Genomic DNA, 24,127 nt, shown 5'->3' on the forward strand with positions numbered 1-24,127 from the left:
TACTCATGCTGTTCCTGGGCCTGCAATGCCCCTGCCTTTTCTTTTCCACTTGGTGGACTTCTTTGAGACCCAACCCCAACAAATCTGCAAGTGAACTCATCCCCAGCTCCCGGGCACCCATCAGTCCCTGTCTTGTGCTCCCAGCACTGGGTACAACTCTGGGTGGGGCCTTATCTGTGGACCCACTGCCTATCTCATCAGAAGAGAGGCTCCTCGTGGCAAAGATGCCGCCTGAGCACCTCTGTGTGCTAGCAACCAACCTGGCCCGGCCTGCAGCAGCAGTGGGGTCCAGCATACCCTGCCCAGGAGGCAAAGGCGGCCAAGCCACCCCACCCCTGGACCCTGGAGACAGAAGCAAGGAGCAGCCCTAGGACCCGGGGAGGTGTCAGTCCTCAGAGAACACAGCGGTTCCCCCAGCAGGCCTCAGACTCATCCATTTGGCAGAGCCTCGCCCTCTCTTCCAAGAAGTCTGCCCAGATCTCTCTCTCCCCTGAGTCCTGGGAGTCACCCTCAGTACTTTTCTCTCCAAACCACAGGTATAGGAAAGAGACTCTGGGCTGAGAGAAAGGTGGACCTGGGAGATTCAAATTCTGGCTCAGCAGCCCTGAGTGGGCAGCTGACTTCACCTCTCTGTGCCCCACTGTGCTCATCTGTATAGAACTTGGAGCTGAATCCCATCACATTGAATGACTCAGAGAGAGAACGTGGCACCTGTTAATGATCTTTGGTCCTACCTCACCTCTGGTCCCCTAGGCCAGTCTTTCTTCCGAGACCCTCAACCCAGAGGAACAGAGGTGGGAACTCTGAGGTCTGAGAAACCAAAGATCCATTCCCTCCCAGACCACCCTCCCACACTCCCGCAACACACACACACACACACACACACACACACACACACACACGTGCGCGCACCCTGCAGTCAAGGAGAAAAGCTCCCATTCAACCTGAGGAGAAGTGCCAGGAAGCGGATAGGCTGGGACAGCAGGCGCCTCGGCCCTGCCCCTTCCCCAAGTCTGGGTTGGGTAGCACCTCAGAAGGGGTTGGTGGATTACAGGGATGAAAGAGGGGTAAAGGAGGGAACAGAAGAGGGGAATTGTAAAGACGAGAGGAAGGGACAGTCTAGCCCCGGGTGTTAGGCGCGCCCAGCGCTTCCACACTAGGAAAACGACTTGGAAACACCCAAAGGGAGGTGAAAAAAAAGCTCCTCGCCGGGGGTGGGGGTGGGGACTCCTCGCCGGGGGTGGGGGTGGAGAAGAGTCCAGGGGGACCAGGCGGATCCTCCAGGCCCCCGCCCCCAGCCTACGCTCAATTCCTTTCCCCCCGGGCCCGAGAGAGATGCAGCCTCGCTATCGATTCGTGGTCCCGGAGCACACACTGGCCCGCGCTGCACCCGCGCACGCCCCTTCGAAACACATACACACACACACACACACACACACACAACACACAAGCACACGCGCGATCGCACACACCTCCCTCCGCCCGCCTCCTACCGGCCGCGCCGCCGTGGGTCCAGCCGGGCTGCCGGGATACGGACACGGCGCGGGCGCAGGAGCGGAGGCTGCAGCCGCTGGGTGCAGCGGCCTCAAGCTCCGGCCCGAGATCCAGCAGGGGCTGGCCTGGGGCGGGGGCTGGCGCTGGCATTCCCCAGGTTCGGCCAGCCCGGCCCCGCCCCGCCCCGCCCGCAGACTCCGCCCATTGCGAGCTGGGGGCGTGGTCTAGCGCGGGGCGGGGCGGCGGCCGGGTGCGCGCATGCGCACTGATGCCTCGGGCGGCCACCTCGAGGGGCGGTGGGTTCCAGCCCGGAGGTTGAAGTGGAGCTTAGGGTCCCTAGCGGCACGCGCCGCCCCTCTCCGTTCAGTCGGGTCCTCGCTCTTCCTTCTTCCCAGCCTATCAGTCCGCGGTTGGGGCGCATCCCCGGGGCCAGCCTCCAGAGGGCCGGCAGCACTACGAGGGATCCGGCCGGGGCGGAGGTGCAGCCCCCACGAGGGCAGGCCGGGGAAGCCGCTGACTTGGGGCCCGCGTCTGGTACCGAGGGCCCGCAAGGGCCGGGGTAGCTGCCAGGACAAGAACTTGATGGGGGGCGCGCCTCCCTTTCCATGCTCCATCTTCATAGCCGCCCCAAGTTTTCGGGTGGAGAAGAGGGAGCCCTAGGCCCCAGGGAGCCTCAGAGGGCGCCTGTCAGATGGGAAAACTGACCCCGCCCGTGTTGAGCACTTAATCTCTTGCAGCGACGGGCTCCTGGGCTCATGTTTGACTGTCTGTGACTGGCTCCCAGAAGGTCCTGGCATAGTGCCAAAATTTGGTTTCCTGATCTGTAAAATGGGGACTATAATCTCTACCCACCACGGCGGTTTGGGAACTCAGATAGAGAAGGTTTAGGGGTGACCAATTCTTGCCTACGAGCTCAGGGATGCCACCTTCCCCCGCCCTGAGGCAGCAAGACAGACGCCCATCTGATCTGATGGGCCCATCAGCCCACTTGCCAGTGGAGCATCTCAGGCGCCCTCATCCTCCCCCTTCAGTTTGCTTCCCAGTCTTCCTTAATGATTTCATCAACCTCTTGTGTTACCAAAACAAGCTTGGGTCCGTCCACCCAGTGCAGCGAAGCCGAACACTGACATCAGGATTTGCACCTGCAGAAAGGTAAGCATTTATTGCAGGATGCCAAGCAAGGAGAATAGGCCAGCTAATGGTAAAGACCCAGACTCCCCAATGGTTTATATGTAAGGTTTTAAAAGGTGGAGAGACAGAGCTTATATGCAAAGTCATAAATAAATACTCTGGGGCTATACATTGGCTTGGCCCAAAAAGGTGAGATATTTTGAGGCAGGGGACTTACAGGTCACAGGTGGATTCAGAAATTCTGTGATTTGCAATTAGTCTAGGAAGCAAGACTGTCTTACAAACCCGGGGTTAACAGGTAGGTAGTAATGTTAAGCATTGGCCTGTGGGTGTGACTCTACAGAATCCTTGGGAAGAAATTTAAAACAAAGAACAGCCCTCAGTTTCCCCTTATCTGAGGCCTAAGTGACAGCTGTGAAAAACAATTCAGGGACATAGGTCAAGATGTTATCTTTAGTTTCTGTAGGGAACCAGACATCTTTGGCGCTAACTTATTTGGTTGGCCCTTGTTTTAAGCTACAGTTGCCTTCTTGCCTATCAAGGTGCTCATTTACTTCTCAAAGCTAGCTGGCTGCCTGGAATTCTCCTTGAAGGGACTCACGATTTTCCTTTATTTCCACTGAGAGGAGTCCCTGCCTCACCTCACTCTCAGTCACCCAGACTTCTCTAGCTTCTCCCCAACCTCCCTGCCTCTGTCCCAGGCCACCCAGATCCTTCTCCCCTAAAAGTAGCCCCAGGCACCTCAGAAGCCTGCTCTCCAACCAAAGAAGACTTTCACATATGCAGATGATGAGACTCCCCACCCATAGAAAAGTGTTCCAAGACTGCACCCCATCTGACTCCCCCACATCACATCCCCTAACCTCACTCCACACCCTGTCCTGGGAGCAGCAGCTTCACCATCCCTTCAAGGGTCATTTCAGGGGCTCTACTCTCCCCACCTGAAACCTTGCCCATGCTGATCTGTGGCTGTCTAAAGGGCTCTTCCACCCCTCCTGTGCCCCAGCATCCCGAAGCTGTCTTGCTCAGTATCCACCCCTCCCTTATGGCCCTTCACTCAGGTAGTGTCTCTCAGAGTTGCTAGTGGGGCCGGGGTTTCCCCTGTGAGGCCAGAGCTCCCAGAGGGCAGAGACCAAGGGTCATTTTCAGGAAGATAACAGCACTTGGTAGATCTGGGCTGCAGTCCTCGCTCTGCCGGTTACTGGCTGTGTGATCTGGGGAGGTTGTCGATCCTTTCACAGCCTCATTTTCCCTGTCTGTAAAGTGAACTTCTGCCTGGAGTGTGTGATGACCAGGTACAGGCAAGTCATGGGGCTCATTAAAGGCCTGGTCGTGTAGGATATTGGGCAGCACTGTCTCTGAGCTGGGCAACTCCCGTGTGTTCCAAGGTAGAGCTGAGAGTTGTGTCTGAGAAGGTATGTTTGCTTCAGCCCACAAAGCAGTGGGGTTCAGAGGATGCTCAGATCTCCTTCTGTATCTCAAAGCGCTGGAGCCACAAGAGGGTGTCATGCAATAGTTGCAAGCATGGACTCTGCTTGAGCTGTTTTAGCTGAGTGACCTCGGACAAGTGACCCAAACTTACAGGGCCAGTCTCCTCTCCTATAAAGCCAGCATAGCAACACCCACACCGTGGAGTTGTTGTGGGGTTAAATAGGCCATGTGGAGCCCTCACGGTGGCCCTTTGCTTGGAGTATGAGCTCAGCATGTGCTAGCTGGTGTTATTGTCATCTGGCCCCAGCCACTCATTTTGTGAAGACACTGGGTCCCAGAAGCAGAGACATGTACTCATTGCTGGTGAGAAGCCCACCTACCCTAGAAGGTTAGTGCTGGAGGGGTCCAGTCCTTTAACCACCTCCAGTAGCTCCACCTTCTCTGACAGGTGACGAAAGAGGCCTAGAGAGAGTGACCTGTGCAGGACAGTGACCTGCTGGCCGGGAGGGGAGAGCATTGGCCCTCTTCTTGCAGGGAGAGAGATCCCCAAGATAAGCCAGGAAGAGCCAGATTTGCCCAACAGGTTTGGGGAAAAGGTGGGACTTTGCTGATGCTCTGGCCCCAGGATCGTGCTGGTCGGTTTTTATAAACTGAGTCATCTAATGGTGCCATCACAGGGCCCGATGTGGGGGTGGACTTCGCATTTCTCATAACAACCCTCTGCAGCAGCTCTGATTAGTCCATTTTCCAGATGACAGGACTGAGCCTCAGGGAGATGCCCGGGTCACACAGTTAGTAACTGGAATCCAAACCGACACTGTCTGACTCCACTGTGGCCTTTCCTTCCCCTCTTCCTATCTCCTCCAGGAAAAGATCTCCTCCACAGGCTCCTTGGCATGCAGTCCCACCTCTGCTTGGATGCCACTGTAACTGGGGACTCATTTCCTCACAGCACAGCCCTTTGCCCTCTACTCGGGAGAGCCTTCCATCACCCAGAGCTGATCCACCCCTCTCTTCCTGGTTCTGCCAGACTCTATACCCTCTATCTTCTTAGTGCTTAGAGACAGAATCTGCCCTGCCAGGTCAGAAAACCCCCATCTTCACCGCTCTTGTGTGTAACAGGATTTCCCAGGTGAAACTCACAATAATGTACTTTTTAAATCCCAACAGACCTAATCGCCAAGCTATTGTGTGAGAATCCTAAAGGAAGCCATGGCATGGTGAGTGGCTCAAAGTGGAGGCTCCTAAGGCTTGGTGTCGCAAGGGGGAATATTGAAAGCTACTATGTTAACCAGTTCATTCCTTTCTCATCTGGCGAGCTCAGGAAAGGGGTCAAGATTGCAAGGTGAGAAGGTCAGTCAGACACAGAACTTTCAGTGGGGAATAGTTGCGAATGGTGCTCCCCTGTGTAATGAAAACTGGGAGCTCACATGGGACTCCATGAAGCGGAACAGATGTCATGGAAATTGGGATATCGAGATAAGATGACCTCTGAGTTGCTTTCAATTCCATCCTTCTCTGAAACACTGCTTGTATTTTGTTACTATTCTGGATATTATTAAAAACCAGCCAGACTAAGGGGATTTATTCCCAGAATGCAAGGTTGATTTAATATTAGAAAAATCCATCCATTAATAGCATTGCATTAGTTTCCTAGGGCTGCCATAATGACAAGCTGGGCAGCTGAACCAACAGAGATGTATTGTCTCACAGTCCTGGAGGCTAGAAGTTCAAGATAAAGGTATCGCTAATTCTGATAAAGGTATCATCAGGATTGGTTCCTTCTATGGGATCCAATTCAACATACAACAAGCATGTACCATATGAATGAAGCTAAGGAGAGAATAATATGCTCATTTATTTCTCTATAAATGCTAAGAAAGCGTTAACAAAATTCAATACCCATTCATGATAAAAGACACTCAGTGAAATAGGAATTAAAGAATATTTTCTCAACATGATAAGATATAGTCCTATAAGCCAGCATCTTATTTAATCAGGAGACACTGGAAGCATTTTCACTAAGATCAAGAACATAGTGTTGCAGGAGCAGCCACGGGAAACAGATCTCTCGGGCACCGAATATTGGAGGAAGGAGTCTATTTGGCTGGGAGCAAGGTGGCATATTTGCCTAATATCCAAGCTCCCCTAACAAAGGAAGGTTCCTGGGCCGGGCGCGGGGGCTCACGCTTGTAATCCCAGCACTTTGGGAGGCCGAGGCGGGTGGATCACGAGGTCAAGAGATCGAGACCATCCTGGCCAACATGGTGAAACCCCGTCTCTACTAAAAATACAAAAAATTAGCTGGGCATGGTGGCACGTGCCTGTAATCCCACCTACTCGGGAGGCTGAGGCAGGAGAATTGCCTGAACCCAGGAGGCGGAGGCTGCGGCGAGCCGAGATCGCGCCATTGCACTCCAGCCTGGGTAACAAGAGCGAAACTCTGTCTCAAAAACAAAACAAAACAAAAAAACAAAGGAAGTTTCCTTCTTTATATAGGCTTATAATTTAGATGTTACACGTGGAAGAATCTTAGGTTTATAGCTTAACATATGAAAAGGGTCTCTGTTTACAGTCTTAGGAATTACATATGAAAAGGGTTTCAGTTTACAGTCTTAGGAATAAAAAAGGGGAAGTTTACAGTCTTAGAAAAAGGGAGGTTGATCTGAGATGCCTGGGTCTCCCTCTTCAATAGCAAGGGCCAGGCATGGTGGCTCATGCCTGCAATCCCAACACTTTGGGAGACTGGGATGAGAGGATTGCATGAGGCCAGGAGTTTGAGACCAGCCTGAGTGACAAAACGAGACCTCATCTCTACAAAACAAAAAACAAAAACAAAAAAGCCAGGTGTGGTAGCATTTGTTTGTAGTTCCAGCTACTCAAAAGGCCAAGGTGAGAGGATCCCTTGAGTTTGAGGTTGCAGTGAGCCCTGATTATCATGCACTCCAGCCTGGATGACACAGTGAGACCCTGACTCTAAAAATAAAAAGAGAAAGAATGAAAGAAGAGGAACATGGCAAGGATGCCATTGTCTCCACTACTATTCCGTGTTGTACTACAGGTATTAGCCAATGCAATTAGACAAGAGAAATCAATTAGAGGCCTAAGAATGATAAAGAAGAAGAAATATTTCTATTTACAGATGGCATAGTATACCTGAAGAATCCCAGAGAATCAATGATAAAACTAATTCAAATAGTAAAGGAGTTCGAAGTAGCAGAATACAAAATTAACATGTAAAATATAATGGCCTTTATGTATAAACCTATATGAAGAATTTGTTTTGTTTCGTTTCGTTTTGTTTTTAAACAGAGTCTCACTCTGTCATCCAGGCTGGAGTGCAGTGGTGCGATCTCAGCTCACTGCAACCTCCACCTTCTGGGCGCAAGTGATTCTTACGTCTCAGCCTCCCGAGTAGTAGGCGTGCATCACCACACCTGCTAATTTTCTAATTTTTAGCAGAGACAGGGTTTCACCATGTTGGCCAGGCTGGTCTCAAACTCCTGACATCAGGTGATCTGCCCACCTCGGCCTCACAAAGTGCTGGGATTAGAGGCGTGAGCCATTTTGCCCAGCCATGAGGAAATTTTTAAAACATTTTTGAAAGACATGAAAGGAGAACAAATGGGAAAGGATTCATTGTTTGCACAGGACAAGTCGACATTATAATGGTGTTAGTCCTCCCTAAGTTAAATTTAAACTCCATCGAATCCCAATAAAAGAACCAGGAAGGTGGCTGGGTGTGGTGGCTTATGCCTGTAATTCCAGCACTTTGGGAGGCCAAGGTGAGTGGATCACGAAGTCAGGAGTTCAAGACCAGTCTAACCACCATGGTGAAAACCCATCTCTACTAAAAATACAAAAATTAGCTGGGCATGGTGGTGCATGCCTGTAATTCCAGCTACTCAGGAGGCTGAGGCAGGAGAATCACTTGAACCCAGGAGGCAGAGGTTGCAGTGAGCCGAGATCACACCACTGGACTCCAGCCTGGGTGACAGAGCAAGACTCTGTCTCAAAAAAAAAAAACAAACAAACAAAAAAAAAAAACAGGTATTTTATGCAGATAGACATGTTGATACGAAAGTTCAAATAGAAAAATAAACTTGCGAGAACAGATAGGAAGACAGTAGGAAGACATTGGAAAAGAAAACCATGAGAGAAAGCTAGACTTGCCAGACATTAAAAAAAATAAAAGCTTCTGTAATTAAAACTAGGGTGGTTCTGGTACATTCATAGACAAATTGGAATAGACTAGAAAATGTAGCATTAGACCCAAAACATCTCTACCCTACTGATTCGAGACGTTGCCTTTGCTACACACTAAACATAGACTTTGCAATAGATGGTGCTGGGACACCTGGGAGCCATTTGGAAAGAGATAAAATTAAATCCTTATGTTACACTGTCATATTTTGTATTGCGTTGCTATAAAGGAATACCTGAGGCTGGGTATTGGCTCACAATTCTGATGGTTGGAAAGTTCAAGACTGGGCATCTGGTGAGGGCCTCAAGCTGCTTCCACTCATGGTGGCAGGTGAAGGGGAGCTGGTGTGGGCAGATTTCACACAGCAAGAGGGGAAGCAAAAGAGAGGGGAGAAGGTGCCAGAAGCTTTCCACAGGCAGCCCTCCCAGGAACTAATAGAGTAAGAAGTCACTCACCCCCAGGGAGGGCATCAATCTACTCACAAGGGACCACCTCCACGAGCTAAAAACCTAAAAACCTCCCATCAGACCCTACCTCCAAACCTAGGGATCACATTTCAACATAAGCTTCGGAGGGAACAAACATCTAAACCACAGCATACATCCGACAAAAGAAGAAAATGAATGGATTAAGGATCTAAGTGTAAAAAAGCCACCTGTCTTAGTCAGCTCCGGCTGCTGTAACGAAATACCACAAACCCCCAAATCCAATGGTAAAGTGAGGGGAAAGGCACCAGCAGGTAATTAACCAAAAAAGATATTAAAATGGCCCTCAAACTTATGAAAAAAATGTTCAAGGACACTGATCATTAGATTGAAGCAAATCATAGCCACAGTGAGATGCCATTTTTCACTTTTCAGGCTGAACAATTATCATAACACATTTGGTTCACCAAGTTTTAGGGAAACAGGCACTCACAGCTATTGCTGGTCAAAATACAATTTGGTACAATACTCTCTAGGGGAATTGGCAGTACCTAAGAAAATTACACACACATGTACTTTTTAACCTGAGGCAATTCCACTTCTTGGAATCTACCCGGAACCTATACCTCCAGCAGCCTGGAAATACACATACAAAACCTTTCTCATTGATATTTTATTTATCTGTGTATTTATTTATTTATTTTTGAGATGGAGTCTTGCTCTATCGCCCAGGCTGAAGTGCAGTGGCGTGATCTCAGCTCACTGCAAACTTTGCCTTCCTGGTTCAAGCAATTCTCTGCCTCAGCCTCCCCAGTAGCTGGTATTACAGGTGCATGCCACCACGCCCAGCTAATTTTTGTACTTTTAGTAGAGACAGGATTTCACCATCTTGGCCAGGCTGGTCTTGGACTTCTGACCTCATGATTCATCTGCCTCAGCGTCCCAAAGTTCTGGGATTACAGGTGTGAGCCATTGCGCCTGGCTGACATGTTCTTTTTGATTGCAAAATACTGGAAACAATCTATATACCCGCAATTGGGACAGTGGTTGAATAAACTGTAGTATATTCAGGCAATGGAGCACTAAACAGCTGTAAAAGAAAATGAGGACAAGCACATTGAATTGATACAGTGTGAATCCCAGAACACACACGGAAGAGAGAAGACAATATAAAAACATACACAGATGTCTGCTCATCTATGCAGAGAAATACAAGAGGGAAACATCAGAAATGGATGAGAATGTTACCTACAGAGACAGGTGGAAAGGACTGGAAAGACGTGGGGACTGGGATAAGATAGCAGGGAAGTGGCCGGGCGCGGTGGCTCAAGCCTGTAATCTCAGCACTTTGGGAGGCCGAGGTGGGTGGATCACGAGGTCGAGAGATCAAGACCATCCTGGTCAACATGGTGAAACCCCGTCTCTACTAAAAATACAAAAAATTAGCTGGGCATGGTGGCACATGCCTGTAATCCCAGCTACTCAGGAGGCTGAGGCAGGAGAATTGCCTGAACCCAGGAGGCGGAGGTTGCGGTGAGCCGAGATCGCGCCATTGCACTCCAGCCTGGGTAACGAGCGAAACTGCGTCTCAAAAAAAAAAAAAAAAAAAAAAGATAGCAGGCAAGTGGGGAAGTGACATGTCTCTAACTATGTATTTTTTACTTTTATTATTGAGATATCATTTTTATATCATAAAATTTATCCTTTAAAGCATAAAATGCCATTGTTTTTAGTGTATTTACAAAATTGTGCAACCATCACCACTATCTAATTTCAGATCATTTTCATCACCCCAATAGAAACCCCATAGCCAGGCATTCCCCATTTCCTCCTCCCCTTATCCCCAGCAACCTCAAATCTCTATCTCAATGGATTTGTCTATTGCGGGTAATTCATGTACTGAAATTATACAATATGTGGTCTTTTGAGTCTGTCTGGCTTCTTTCTTTTTTTTTGAGATGGTGTCTCACTCTGTTGCTAAGGTTAGAGTGTTGCATGATGACAGCTCACTGCAGCCTCAAGCTCCTGATCTCAAGCAATCCTCCTACCTCAGCCTCCTGAGACTCAGGTAGCTGGGACTACATGTATGTGCCACTGTGCCCCACTAACTTTTTAATTTTTGTAGAGACAGAGTCTTACTATGTTACTCAGGCTGATCTACGGCTCCTGGCCTCAAGTGATCCTCTTGCCTTGACGTCCCGAAGTCTGGCTTCTTTCTCTTAGCATAAGGTTTACAAGGTCCATCTATGTTGTAGCTTGAATCTGTACTTCATTCCTTTATAGGGATGGATAATAGTCCAAATATTCCATTGCATGAATATACCACATTTTGTTTATTCATTCATCTGTTGATAGACATTTGGGATTTTGCCATTCTTTGGCTACTGTGAGTAATGCTTCAAATATTCATATGCAAGGTTTTTTTTTTTTTTTGAGACAAGGTATCATTCTGTGGCCCAGGCTGGAGTGCAGTGGCACAATCATGGCTCATTGCAGCCTCAACTTCCCAGGCTCAACTGATTCTCACACCTCAGCCTCCTTAATAGCTGGGACAACAGGCATGCACAACTATGCCTGGCTAATTTTTATTTTTATTTTTTTGGAGATGGAGTCTCACTGTGTTACCCAGGCTGCATGTGCAAGATTTTGTGTGGACATCTGTCTTCAGCTCTTTTAGGTATATGCCTGGGAGTGGACTTGATGGGTCATAGGGTAACTCCATGTTTAACTTTTTGAGGAACTGCCAGACTGTTTTCCCAAGTGCTGGGAGTGTCCACCTAAATCCTCCTGGTAGGCCCTGCAAGCTCCTGCTGTAGCCCCCTCAACACTGGGAGTGAGAAAATCCTGCCCAAGGCCCCAGCCAGTGAGAGAACTGGAGCCAGGCCGGCACCTGGGGCTGCTGCCTGCATATTGCCAAAGAGGGGCGTCTGGGTCCCCAGGATCCCTGGATTCTCCAGTGTTCCACAGGCCAGCAGCAGCTGGCAGGGTTCAGGAGTGAGTGTGGGTGGGAGGGGTGCCCATATCCTTCTTGCACAATCTGAGACCCACAGGCAACCTCACCTGCCCTCACCCTGCCCCTAGGCTGCTATGTGTACACATGTCCCCAGTTTCCAGCTGATGGGGCTCTGACTCTGATTCTGCTCTGGGTTTCCAGTTCTAAAACTGCCTTCAGAAAAAATTATAACAATGAGAAAATTATGCCAGTAAAAGAGACCTGACCCAGCTGACTCCATCTTGCTTCTAACCTCCAAGCTGCCTTGTTCATTTTGGGGTATAAGAACTAATTTTGGGAGAAAGTTAGTTTATAGTTTAACTTTAAAACCAAGATAACAACAGCTCTTTCCCAACACAAACCTCCTTCTTGCCTAGGGACCAGCCAACGTGGTGTAACCCTGTCTCTACTAAAAATACAAAAAGCAGCTGAGCATGGTGGCACACACCTGTTGTCCCAGCTCAGGAGGCTGAGGCAGGAGAATCACTCGAAGCCAGAAGTGGAGGTCACAGTGAGCCAAGATTGTGCCACTGCACTAAGACTGGTGCTTGGATTGATAAACTGGCTTATCATGTCTTGTGATCCCCAATCAGGGAATGACTCAGTGCAAAAGGTTGGCTTTGACTCTGTGATTTCATGTCTAACCCAACCAATAAGCATTCCCTACTTCCTGGCCTATCTACCGAATTTTTCTTTAAAAATCCCATTCTCCAAGTTTTCAGGGAGACTGACTTGAGTAATAATAAGACTCTGATCTCCTGTTCGGCTAGCTCTGTGTAAATTAACCTCTTTCTCTATTGCAATGCCCTTGTCTTGATAAATTGGCTCTATCTGGACAGTCCACAAAATGAACTTGTTGGGTGGTTACAAATTAGCACTAAGGAGGTGGGGTGGGGGTGGGGGGCATATGACTCAACTGGGTATACAAGGGGTCCTGGCTGGGTCATAAGATATTTAGGCCCAGAGGAGGGGTAGATTTGGCATCTCCTTGGGCCTGGGGACAGGGGCCCATTTGCTAGGAAGCTTTGGTTTTCCCTGAAGGTTTCAAGTATTCTGGCCTAGAGGGGTGCTGAAGTGTGGGAAGGAGTCCCTGCCCCACCACAGCTGGCCCCTTGGGCTCCCATTTGAACAGGGATTGGGTGGAGGCTGCCCGCAGGAGTCTCAGGCCACCCAGACAGCTGTGCCCCATCCCCGAGAGTTTAGGGGCAGGGAGCTCCCTTTTTCCCACTTCTGTGCAGAGCCCAGCATTGCTCAGAAGGGGCAGGGTAGTGCTTCAGAACACTTCAGCCTGGACCCAGCAGTGAGGACGGAATGGGTAAAGGAAGAGAACACAGGGAGGGGCCTGGCTGACACCTGGCACAGAGCATTTGGGAGATACTCAGGGTCCTTACCTCACCTGCATTCTGGGAAGCTATGGGAGGCATGGGGTAGGGTCAGAGGCAGTTGAGGTGTGGAGGACTCTCCATGCCCCTAGGTGCTTCCACAGTCTCCTAGGACCACTCACTCTCCAGGCACAGGTGCTCAGATCTTCTCCAAGCTCCAGGCCCAGGGGCCCTAGTCTACCAGATCCCTCCACCCCAATCACCCCACTCCAAGGGCCAGAGCCAAACCAGCCTTCCTCTGAGCTCAGAAAATCACACCCCATCCCTATCCCCTACTTTCCAGGGACCAGCCCTGCAGGTCCAAGATTACTTCCTTATCTCCCCTTCTCCTCCCTCCTGCCCCACAACACACCAAGGCACCATGCCTTTCCAGGCCCTGCTCCTGTTACCCTTGGACCCCTCTACTTCTCCCTTCCCGCAAGAACTGGTACACCCCTGCACATACCTTCCTACCATCCCCAGGGCTCCCCGCCCCAGATTCCTCTACCACAGCAGCGCATGAACGTGCTCAAATCCAAATCCAATCCTTGATTCTATTGCTTAAAACTCTCCGCTGGGCATGGTGTCTCATACCTGTAATCCCAACACTTTGGGAGGCTGAGGCAGGTGGATCCCCTGAGGTCAGAGGTTTGAGACCAGCCTGGCCAAGATGATGAGAGCCTGTCTCTACTAAAAATACAAAAATTAGCCAAGCATGGTGGTGGGCACCTATAATTCCAGTTACTTGAGAGGCCGAGGCTGGAATCACTTGAACCCAGGAGGCGGAGGTTGCAGTGAGCGAAGATCACACCATTGCACTCTGCACTCCAGCTTGGGTGACAAGAGAGAGACTCTGTCTCAAAAAAACAAACAAACAAAAACAAAAACAAAAACTCTTGAAAGCAGGAGTCAAGAATCACACATGACATTTTAAAAACTGATGTCATCCCTGTGTTCTTGGGAGCATCAGAATTAATCTTCTGGAAAGACTGCTCTTCTGCTGGGAAAATAGGTTAATGGAGCTGCTATTTGTTATTCACAGACTAGGCTGAGTCTGGGCTGCTGGGAGGAGGGGCCTACATCACAACAGAATTATTCCATAAGTGACTGTCCCAGGGTGCTGAGGGGCATCTCTAAAGACACAGCGGTAATGTTGATTTAACCCTAAAAGATTGTAAGTTTTCCCTGCAGCCCAGGGGCAAAGAGAAGGGTGACCCTTCAAAGCAAGTGGTGTTTCCTATTGTCTGGCTTCCCTGGCACACAGCCCAGCTTTGGGCAAGGGGACGTGTCTATAGGGACGAAGCGGGTTGTGTCCTTACTTTGAGGAATGGGGTCTGTGGGGTAGCCTCCGCCTCCAGATTGAAAGGCAGACACGGGATCGGTGTGACCCACTTCCCCTAATATAATCAATAGTATAGGCATGACCTGCTTTTTCGGGCTGGAACAAGCAAGGGCCCCATCCCCCAGAGTAGCAGATCATCCAATTTCTCTGTATTAGAGCCCTCCATCCAATTATAGAGAAGAATGCAATAGAGAGCGTGCTTCCTCTGTCCACGGGACCAGTAGTGCTTCCAAATCTCCACAAGTAGTGCCTTATGGAGATGTTACTGGAAAGCAGTCCTAATCCAGACCCCAAAAGAGGTTTATTGGATCTCAAGCAAGAAGGAATTTGCTGAGAGTCCACACAGTAAAGTGAAAGTAAGTTCCTTAGAGAAACAAAGAAACAAAAGAATGGCTACTCCACAGGCAGAGGAGCAGCTCTGAGGGCTGGCTATTTTTATGGTTATTTCTTGACTATATGCTAAACAATGGATGAATTATTCATGAGTTTTCCAGGAAAGGGGTGAGGGTTTTCCCAGAACAAAAGGCGCCTCTTTCTTTCAGACCATACAAGGTAACTTCCTGACGTTGCCATGGCATCTGTAAACTGTCATGGGGCTGCTAATGTTTATAATTAGTGTATAATGGGCAGTGAGGGTGACCAGAGGGCCTATTTGTTGCCATCTTGGTTTTGGCAGGTTTTGGCTAGCTTCTTTACCGCATCCTGTTTTATGAGAGAGGTCTTTAAGACCTGTATCTTGTACTGACTATGGAGTTCTAATTACGGAGGGGGAGTCAGGCTGGAGGGACCGAGGAAAAGCAAAAGGAGAAAGGAGATAAGCTCTAAGTCTGCGTTTCTTCATGGTCCAGGACACATAGCCCTCCTTCGCAAATCACTCACACTGTTCCTGTGCCCAGCTATCACTAGACCCTGATAGAAAATGCAAGTTATCTCACTGCAACCTTGGCCTTAACAGTACTGCACAAAGCCCTCTCCAGCACACAACACGAGCATCTTCCTGTAAAATACCCAGCAAGCCTTTGTCTCCTTGCAGTCAGCTCCCCTCTTGCCAACCTGCCCATTGCTTTCTTGCAATGTATTCTCCTACTTTCTTTAATAAATCTGCCTTTCTTTACCTACAACTGTCTTGGTAAATTCTCTTTACTGCCCACATGACACCAGCCCCAGATAATCACTACCCGAGACACCAAGACACCTGATCTCCTATCTCATCTTGTTACTGAGAATGCCTAAGCTCCTGGGGATGCAGCCCAGCAGGTCTCAGCCTCATTTTACCCAGCCCCTGTTCAAGATGGAGTCCCTCTGGTTCCAATGCCTCTGACAGAGAGAACTGGAGAATGGGCTTCTGTGCCCCACCTGGGGAATGTAGCTGCCAAGGTGTTGTGGGGAGGTACCCCAAGTGCCCTTGGGTGTTTCAGCTCTGGGTGGAGCTCTGTGGGTCTGCAGTGGGCTGGTCAGCTAGGGCCTCCCAGTGCCTTCGCTTCCTGGGTCCTGTTTGTTCAGCATTTCTTGAGGAGCCTGTCTTTCTCTTCCTTCCCCATGCACTCTCCTTTGGGAGACTTTGAACATGTCCCTGCTTCCTCCCCTCCCCCAGCTTCCCAGCCTGGTCTGGGCTTAGAGAAAGTCTCCTGCTGGCCTTCTCCACATAGGGCTTCCCAGGCTGATTTGGTGCCAGGTACAGAGGCTGATGTGCCCACTCCTTGGTCCTTGGCATAACATCACCATCACATCCAGTTGTTGCTAAGCCCCGCTCTGGTTTAATCGCTTTATTCCCTCTATCCCTATTCCCATTCCACTCCTGCCAGAGCCAACCAATCCAAGGGGTTTAATGTGCTTCTTTTTTTGCATGTGTGCTTGGGTAATGTGTCTTCTTTTTTTTTTTTGAGACGGAGTTTCGCTCTTGTTACCCAGGCTGGATTGCAATGGCGCGATCTCGGTCCACCGCAACCTCTGCCTCCTGGGTTCAAGCAATTCTCCTGCCTCAGCCTCCTGAGTAGCTGGGATTACAGGCAAGCGCCACCATGCCCAGCTAGTTTTTTGTATTTTTAGTAGAGACGGGGTTTCACCATGTTGACCAGGATGGTCTCGATCTCTCGACCTCGTGATCCACCCACCTCGGCCTCCCAAAGTGCTGGGATTACAGGCTTGAGCCACCACGCCCGGCTAATGTGTCTACTTTATTTACATAAATATAATTTTATCTCCTTCTGTTTCTTACTGTTGCACTGAGCACTGTTCTTAAAATCCCTCCTTGCTGCTATGCATAATGTACCGTTGGCTCTAATGATGGTGCAGCACTTTTGCTGTGGCGTCTCCCCCACAGCTTACTGTCTGCTCCTCAGGGGGTGGACACCCAGGTGGCTGCCAGCCCCCTGCCACCTGGAATCACTCTGCAATGCACATCCGCCCACATGCAGCTTATGAGCTCTCCTTGGAACACCTACCTCAGAGTCCTGCTGTGGAATGGCATGAGACACATGGGCCACCTAATTTAACAACAAAGGCAGGATATTATTCAGAATACCACCCCTACCCTGTTCCCCATTCCTCACTGACCCATATCTGCACATCCTTGCCAACGCTTGGCATTTTTAGGTCTTTCTAATTTTTGCTCATTCGTAAGTGCAGATATATCTCATTGTCTTAGTTTGTCATTTATTCCGGTCATTCACAATTTTGAGGATCTTCTCACATGCTGTGAAAGCGGGGCATTTCCTCTTCTGTAAATATAGTGTGATGTTGGCCTCCTTTGCCCACACTCCTGTTGGGGTTTTGGTTTGTTTATCCTGGATATTGATGCCTTGTGGAGTTTAGACAGTGTATGTGTCTCTCCCACTGTTAGCCTCTATTATCTTTGTCCTTGTTTGTCATTGAACAGAAATCTTTAATCTTGATAGAGTCACATTCAAACTTCAGGCCAGGAGTGATGGTGCAAGCCTGTAATCCCATTACTTTGGGAAGTTGAGGTGGGAGGATCACTTGAGCCCAGGAGTTCAAGACCAGCCTGGGCAACACCGTAAAACCTCATCTCTACTAAAAATATAAAAATTAGCCAGGCATGGTGGTACACACCTGGAACCCCAGCTGCTTGAGAGGGTGAGGCTTGGAGGCTGCAGTAAGCTGTGATCATGCCACTGCACTTCAGCCTGGGTGACAGAGCAAGACCATCTCCAAAACAAACAAATTATATGGTTTATGACTTTAAAATTTTGTTTGAAAAGCCCTTTCCCACACTGTTAGAGACAGAATGCTTCTTCCTAGGTACTGCAAGGAAAAATTAGCATTCAGACAAAAAAGTTTTCTCAGCAAGGCAATTTTACTTTCTGAAGAAAGGGTACTGCTCGTTAACCATTTTGCCACAAGAGTACAATGAACAAAGGAAAGGCAAGCATATTTATTCCTTACGCATTGGATTCTTATTGCTGTGTCTGATCTCTGTGGGTTAGAGCCAGACCTCACAATCTAAACTAAACCTGATTGGCTAACAACTTAAAACTTTTCTAAATAGGTAAAGGCAATGGAGAACAAAGGAAAAGAGAAAGTTGCTTGCAAAAGGACTTAGAAAAGTAATAACATTCCCAAATAAGGAAAGGGCATAGGCTGCAATCCGGGACATGCCTGTGAGCATGTCCAGCATAAACATCTTGGTTAAACTACAAGGACATAGAATGCACTTACTCCCTTATATCTAACAGCTACATGGGATAGGGCTTAACAAAGAGTTACTAGAAAAAGCAAGAAGGCTTTAAAGAAAGTTAGTCTTTACAAGAAACTATTATTTCTAACATTTTTTGTTATTATTCTTTAACAAGAAGGGAAACTTTGAAGAGGAACTTTTTTAAATTTTTTTTTTGAGACGGAGTTTCGCCCTTGTTACCCAGGCTGGAGTGCAATGGCGCAATCTCGGCTCACCGCAACCTCTGCCTCCTGGGTTCAGGCAATTCTCCTGCCTCAGCCTCCTGAGTAGCTGGGATTACAGGCACGCACCACCATGCCCAGCTAATTTTTGTATTTTTAGTAGAGACGGGGTTTCACCATGTTGACCAGGATGGTCTCAATCTCTTGACCTCGTGATCCACCCCCCTTGGCCTCCCAAAGTGCTGGGATTACAGGCTTGAGCCACCATGCCTGGCCGGAACTTTTAGCTTTCTACACACACCTAGGCCACACGATAGTCTGTGATAGTTTCTTCCATCATCTTTAGGGTTTCACATGTCAAATTTAGGTCTCTAACTCAGCTAGCATTGATTCTTGAATGCAGCATTAGGCAAGAATCCAGTTTTATATTTTCCATTGAGTGAGCTAGTTTTCCTCACAGCATCTACTCCAGAGACGTCATCTCCCTACATGTTCTGTTCCCACAGAGGCAGCATCTACCTCTGAGTTCACGCCTTTGTTCACTGGACTGTTCTTTTATTTGTACTAGGCTTTTTGTCTCACCACAGCTTTGTGGTGATATTTGTGATATCTAGTAAGGCAAATTTAGCTCTTATATTTTAAGAGTAATTTTGCTGTTTATTTACATTTTAGAGTAAGTTTATTAACTTCCTAAAAAAATCCAAATGGATTTTTTTTATTACAGTTGCTTTGAATTTAAAGATGAATTTGGGAAGAATGGATATCTATAATATTACATAGTTTATTTTTATATTTCTATTTATGGATTTAAAGTAACAAATAAAATTGTACATATTTATCATGTGTAACATGACATTTTGAAATATGTGTACATTGTGGAATGGCTTACTCAAGCTAATTAACTTTTTTTTTTTTTTTTTTTTTTTTGAGATGGACTCTTGCTCTGTCACCCAGGCTGGAGTGCAGTGGTTCTATCTTGGCTTGTGGTAACCTCTGCCTCCTGGTGATCCAAGTGATTCTCCTGCCTCAGCCTCCCAAGTAGCTGGGATACAGGCACATGCCATCACACCTGACTAATTTTTGTACTTTTAGTAGAGATGAGTTTTCACCATGTTGGTCAGGCTGGTCTCAAACTCCTGACCTTAGGTGATCTGCCAGCCTTGACCTCCCAAAGTGCTGGGATTACAGGTGTGAGCCACTGCACCAGGCCAAGCTAATTAACATTTTTATCACTTTACAGACTTTCTTTTATAGTGAGAACATTTAAAGTCTACCTTCTTAACAATTTTGAAGGATACAGTACATTGTTATTAGCTGTGTACAATGGATCTCTTGAACTTATTCCTTCTGTCTACCTGAAATTTTGTGTTTTTTGACCATCACTGCCCCATCTATCTATGCCAGCTCCTGGCAACCACCATTATACTTTCTGCTTCTAGGAGTTTGACTCTATTATTTCACACATAAGTGATGTTATGCAGTGTTTGTCTTTCTGTGTCTGCTTTATTTCACTTAACGCAGTGCTCCCCAGGTTCACCCATGCTGTTACAAAGGACAGGATTTCTAGAGGCTGTTTTAGAGTTACTCCTTTTTGTCTGTTTTATTCAGAGCATTGTCTATGTCTTTTATTAGAGTTTATTTATTTTTTCACCCAAGGAGGGCTTATACAGTCACTTAATTCCCAGATGCTTTCTAGTTTTTGTTGTTATTGTGGTTGGGATTTTCTCCCAATTTTTAATTCATTCTTTACAATGTCAGTCTAGGCTGGGCACAGTGGTTCACGCCTGTAATCTCAGCACTTTGTGATGCAGAGGCGGGAGGATGGCTTCAGCCCAGGAGGTCAAGACCAGCCCTGGCAACATAGTGAGACTCCATCTCTACAAAAAATTTAAAATTAAGAAAGTTATCTGGGCTTGGTGGTGCACACCTGTAGTTCCAGCTACTCAGGAGGTTGAGATAGGAGGATCTTCTTGAGCCTGGGAGGTCGAGGTTGCAGTGAGCCCTGATTGCACCACTGCACTCCTGCCTGGGTGACAGAGTGAGACCCTGTCTTAAAAAAAAAAAAAAAAAAAATCAACTTATAGAAAAGTTGAAAGACGAGAACAATGACCATTCTTATGCCCTTCACTTGGACTCGACTCATAAATTGCTAATGTTTTGCTATATTTGCTTTATGCCCCTCCCCTCATTCACAAACATTCCTTCTTTTTTTTCTGAACCATGGGAAAGTAAGTTCCAGACATCATCAATGGTATATATATATTATATTATATATATATATTTTTTTTTAAATGACATTTTCTAGTTGATTATGGCTGGTATAAAGAAATGCTGTGGTTGTTTATTGACGAATCTGGCAATTTTGTTGCTACACAAAAAAATATATTTTTCCTTTCTTTTCTTTTCTTCCTCTTTCTTTCTTCCTACTTTTTCTGTTTTTGAGGTGGAGTCTTGCTCCGTCATCCAGGCTGGAGTGTAGTGGCGTGATCTTGGCTCACTGCAACCTCTGCCTTCTGGGTTCAAGTGATTCTCCTGCCTCAGTCTCCTAAGTAGCTGGGATTACAGATGCCCACCACCATGCCTGGCTAATTTTTTTTTTTAATTTTTAGAAGAGATGGGGTTTCACCATGTTGGTCAGGCTGGTCTCGAACTGCTGATCTCAGGTGATCCTCCTGCCTTGGCCTCCCAAAGTGCTGGGATTACAGGCCTGAGCCACCGCGCCCAGCCAAAACATTCCTTGTTGTTGTTTTTAAACTATAACCACAATTAGAATTATATTTTCTATCAAGATCCTATACCTTTACTCTCTGTAATTCACTTGATATTTCTATTTTGCTCTTTTTAATTTTTTTATATGTGGGTTTCAGACTCTGAATTGATTTCAGGACCCACACATGGGTCTCAGTTCATGGTTTGAAAACTACTGCTCAAGACTAGAGGCCTGTGGTCTGGGCTCACAGGCAACACTCCCCAATGACAGGCCCTGGCCTTGCTACACGTCTTCCTCTGGCAGGCGGCTGTAGCCCTGGCCGACTGAACGCAGGGGCCCAGGGGCCGACATTCAAACCCCTCACAGACCGCCCTCTCCAGGGCTGGATTCTGAGCGAGGGTCACACCTGGGCTTCCTCCTCTCCTGCAGACCCGCTGTGTGGTGCTAGGCTGGCCACCACTTCTCTCAGGACCCTCTTTCCCATGCACGGAAGCTGGGCAGGGAGGGCATTTCTCAAAACCGTTCAGGCTTGGACTTCCTGTCTCTCCATAATCATATTTTCGTTTTCTTTTTTGAGATGGAGTTTTGCTCTTGTTGCCCAGGCTGGAGTGCAATGGCATGATCTTGGCTCACTGCATCCTTTGCCTCCTGGGTTCCAGCGATTCTCCTGCCTCAACCTCCCAAGTAGCTGGGATTACAGGCATGTACCACCACGTCCGGCTAATTTTTGTACTTTTAGTAGAGACAGGGTTTCACCATGTTGATCAGGCTGGTCTCGAACTCCTGACCTCGTGATCCACCCGCCTCAGCCTCCCAAAGTGCTGGGATTACAGGCGTGAGCCACCGCGCGTGGCATTATTGCTCTTTCTTCAGGGTTTGGGGGAGTGAGTAGGTGTGGCATTGGGGTTGGGGAACCTAGACGGGGCCTTGCCTTTGAGCTCTGCCCTCCACCCTGCCCAGTTCCTCGTGCAGCTGAGATGGTGGGGGCCAGGATGCTTTCCTCCCACTGAAAGCGTGAACAGGGCTATGGCTGGTTTATTTTCTCCTCCCTGGTGTGTGTTCTATTTTCAGTAAGTTTTAATTGAAATGTGGACTCAGGGATATTGTGGGAGATAGAACACTCCCAGGTGCCCCAGTGACTAGACGGCCAGATTGCTGTCTGCCTTCTTTCTTTGAAGCTTGGAGACCCAGCCTCTGGCTTTGTACAGGGCTAGCCTGTGGACTCTGGGAGTAGTGGGCCCAAGGCAAGGTGGCTGGGGTGGTGGTTAGGGCCCAGGAACGGCAGGCAGGAGGCCCAGGCCCTCAGTCCTGGATGCCCAGGGTCTCTTCTCTACCTGGGCACAGCCTCCACATCTTTCAAGTTGGGATGATAATCACGTTTTCTGGTTTCAGTGAGGACACAAGGAAATCAGGAGCTTAGAGTTACTTTATGACATGATGTCTCTCTACGTTACTTTGTGTATTTTAAGAAGCATCTTAATACAGCCAGACACAGTGGCTCATGACTGTCATCCAGGACACTGGGAGACTGAGGTGGGAGGATCGCTTGAGCCCAGGAGTTTGAGACCAGCCTGAGCAATACAGGGTTAGTGAGCCATTAGTGATGAGTGAGTTGTGATCTATCGCACCACTGCACTGCAGCTTGGGAGACAGAGTGAGACCTTGTCTCCAAAATAGATATATATATATATACACATATAAATATATAGATACATATTTATGTATATATAATTTTAATATATATTTAATATATATTAAAATTATGTTAAGATATACATATATTAACATATAAGATACATATTATGTTAAGATATATAAAATGTAGGCTGGGTACAGTGGCTCACACCTATAATCCCAGCACTTTGGGAGGACAAGGCAGGCGAATCACCTGAGGTCAGGAGTTTGAGACCAGCCTTGCCAAAATGGTAAAACTCTGTCTCTACTAAAAAGACAAAAAATAGCTGGGAATTGTGGTGGATACCTATAATCCCAGCTACTTGGGAGGCTGAGGCATGAGAATAGCTTGAACCCAGAAGGTGGAGGTTGCATTGAGCTGAGATCATGCCACTGCACTCCAGCCTGGGTGACAAAAGTGAGACTGTCTCAGAAATATATAGAGCGATATATAGATTAATAAAAAGATTAATAAATTGCAAATAAAGTTATACATATACATCTTATATAGCTCTATATCTTATAGATAAGATACCTCATATCTAGAAGACATAACGATAGGTAAGATATATCAACATAATTTTTAATTATTTTCTTGCATATCTTGTTTTAGATTTAGTTGACACTTTAAAAGAATGACTTCTCCTGACTGCTTGTTGCTACTAGAAAGGAATTAAATAGATTTTGTTTTGTTTTGTTTCATATTTTTGAGACAGATTCTCACCCTGTCACTCAGGCTGGAGTGCAGTGGCACTATCAGGGCTCACTGCAGCCTCGACCTCCCGGACCCAAAGGATCCTCCCACCTCTGCCTTCCGATTAGCTGAGATTACAAATGCCACCACCATGCCTAGCTAAGTATTCGTTGTATTCGTTGACGGGATGGGGTTTCACCATGTTGCCTGGGCTGGTTGCAAACTCCTGGGCTCAAGCGATCCACCTGCCTCAGCCTAGATTTTTGTATATTGATTTTTTTAATCTAGAGAAGTTGCTACTTTTTCTTAGTAATCTAGTGTATTATCTGGAGGGTTTGTGCGTGTCTGTGGTTATTGGGGGCTCTTCTGTGCAGACTAATATAGTTCTTGAAGAGGTGTACTGCCCCCTAGGGAGAGATTTGGAAATTTGCAGGGGAGTTTAACTTTTTGTTAGGCCTAAGAATTTACATAATCAATATGAACATTTTTAAGGTATTTTTCTTTTATTTACCTCATATTACAATTAAAGCACTGTATTGGTTTTTTGAAAATATGTGTGTGGAGGTGTTATATTATCTAAGTATTTCATTTCAGGATGGGAGAGTGGCATTAATTTGTTACAGAAAGGAAAGTTGGATCTGATAGGGTTCTAAACTTCTGAGATTTTGAAAAATTTCTTTCTCTGTTTCCAATTATTATATTTCTGTATCTTTTCTCGTCTTTGTGTGCTTTCCAGTCCTGGACAATTCCGAACAGAAGCAGTGAAGATGGGCACAGCTCATCTTGCTCCGAACATTAAGTGAAATGCTGT

General features: G+C 47.4%; 1 protein-coding gene and 1 long non-coding RNA gene across 4 annotated transcripts in view; one reads left to right on the plus strand and one right to left on the minus strand.

Annotated features, from left to right (window-relative positions):
* Positions 1–1,672, minus strand: part of CAPN5 (calpain 5) — a 57,178-nt gene extending 55,506 nt beyond the window's left edge. For all 3 annotated transcript variants that reach the window (XM_010330805.3, XM_010330804.3, XM_074400418.1), the window contains exon 1: positions 1,494–1,672. In XM_010330805.3, the coding sequence (XP_010329107.3) occupies positions 1,494–1,644 (151 nt within the window). In that variant the 5' untranslated portion in view covers positions 1,645–1,672. The remainder of the gene's footprint in view (positions 1–1,493) is intronic.
* Positions 1,673–1,774: 102 nt separating this feature from the next.
* LOC141584806 (uncharacterized) lies at positions 1,775–24,112 on the plus strand. The gene is made up of 3 exons (XR_012518001.1): positions 1,775–2,646; positions 5,227–5,276; positions 24,053–24,112. It is a non-coding gene; the product is annotated as an uncharacterized LOC141584806 (long non-coding RNA).
* The last annotated feature ends 15 nt before the right edge of the window (positions 24,113–24,127 follow it).

The sequence above is a fragment of the Saimiri boliviensis genome, chromosome 6 (assembly GCF_048565385.1).
Source record: "Saimiri boliviensis isolate mSaiBol1 chromosome 6, mSaiBol1.pri, whole genome shotgun sequence".
Lineage (NCBI taxonomy): Eukaryota > Metazoa > Chordata > Mammalia > Primates > Cebidae > Saimiri > Saimiri boliviensis.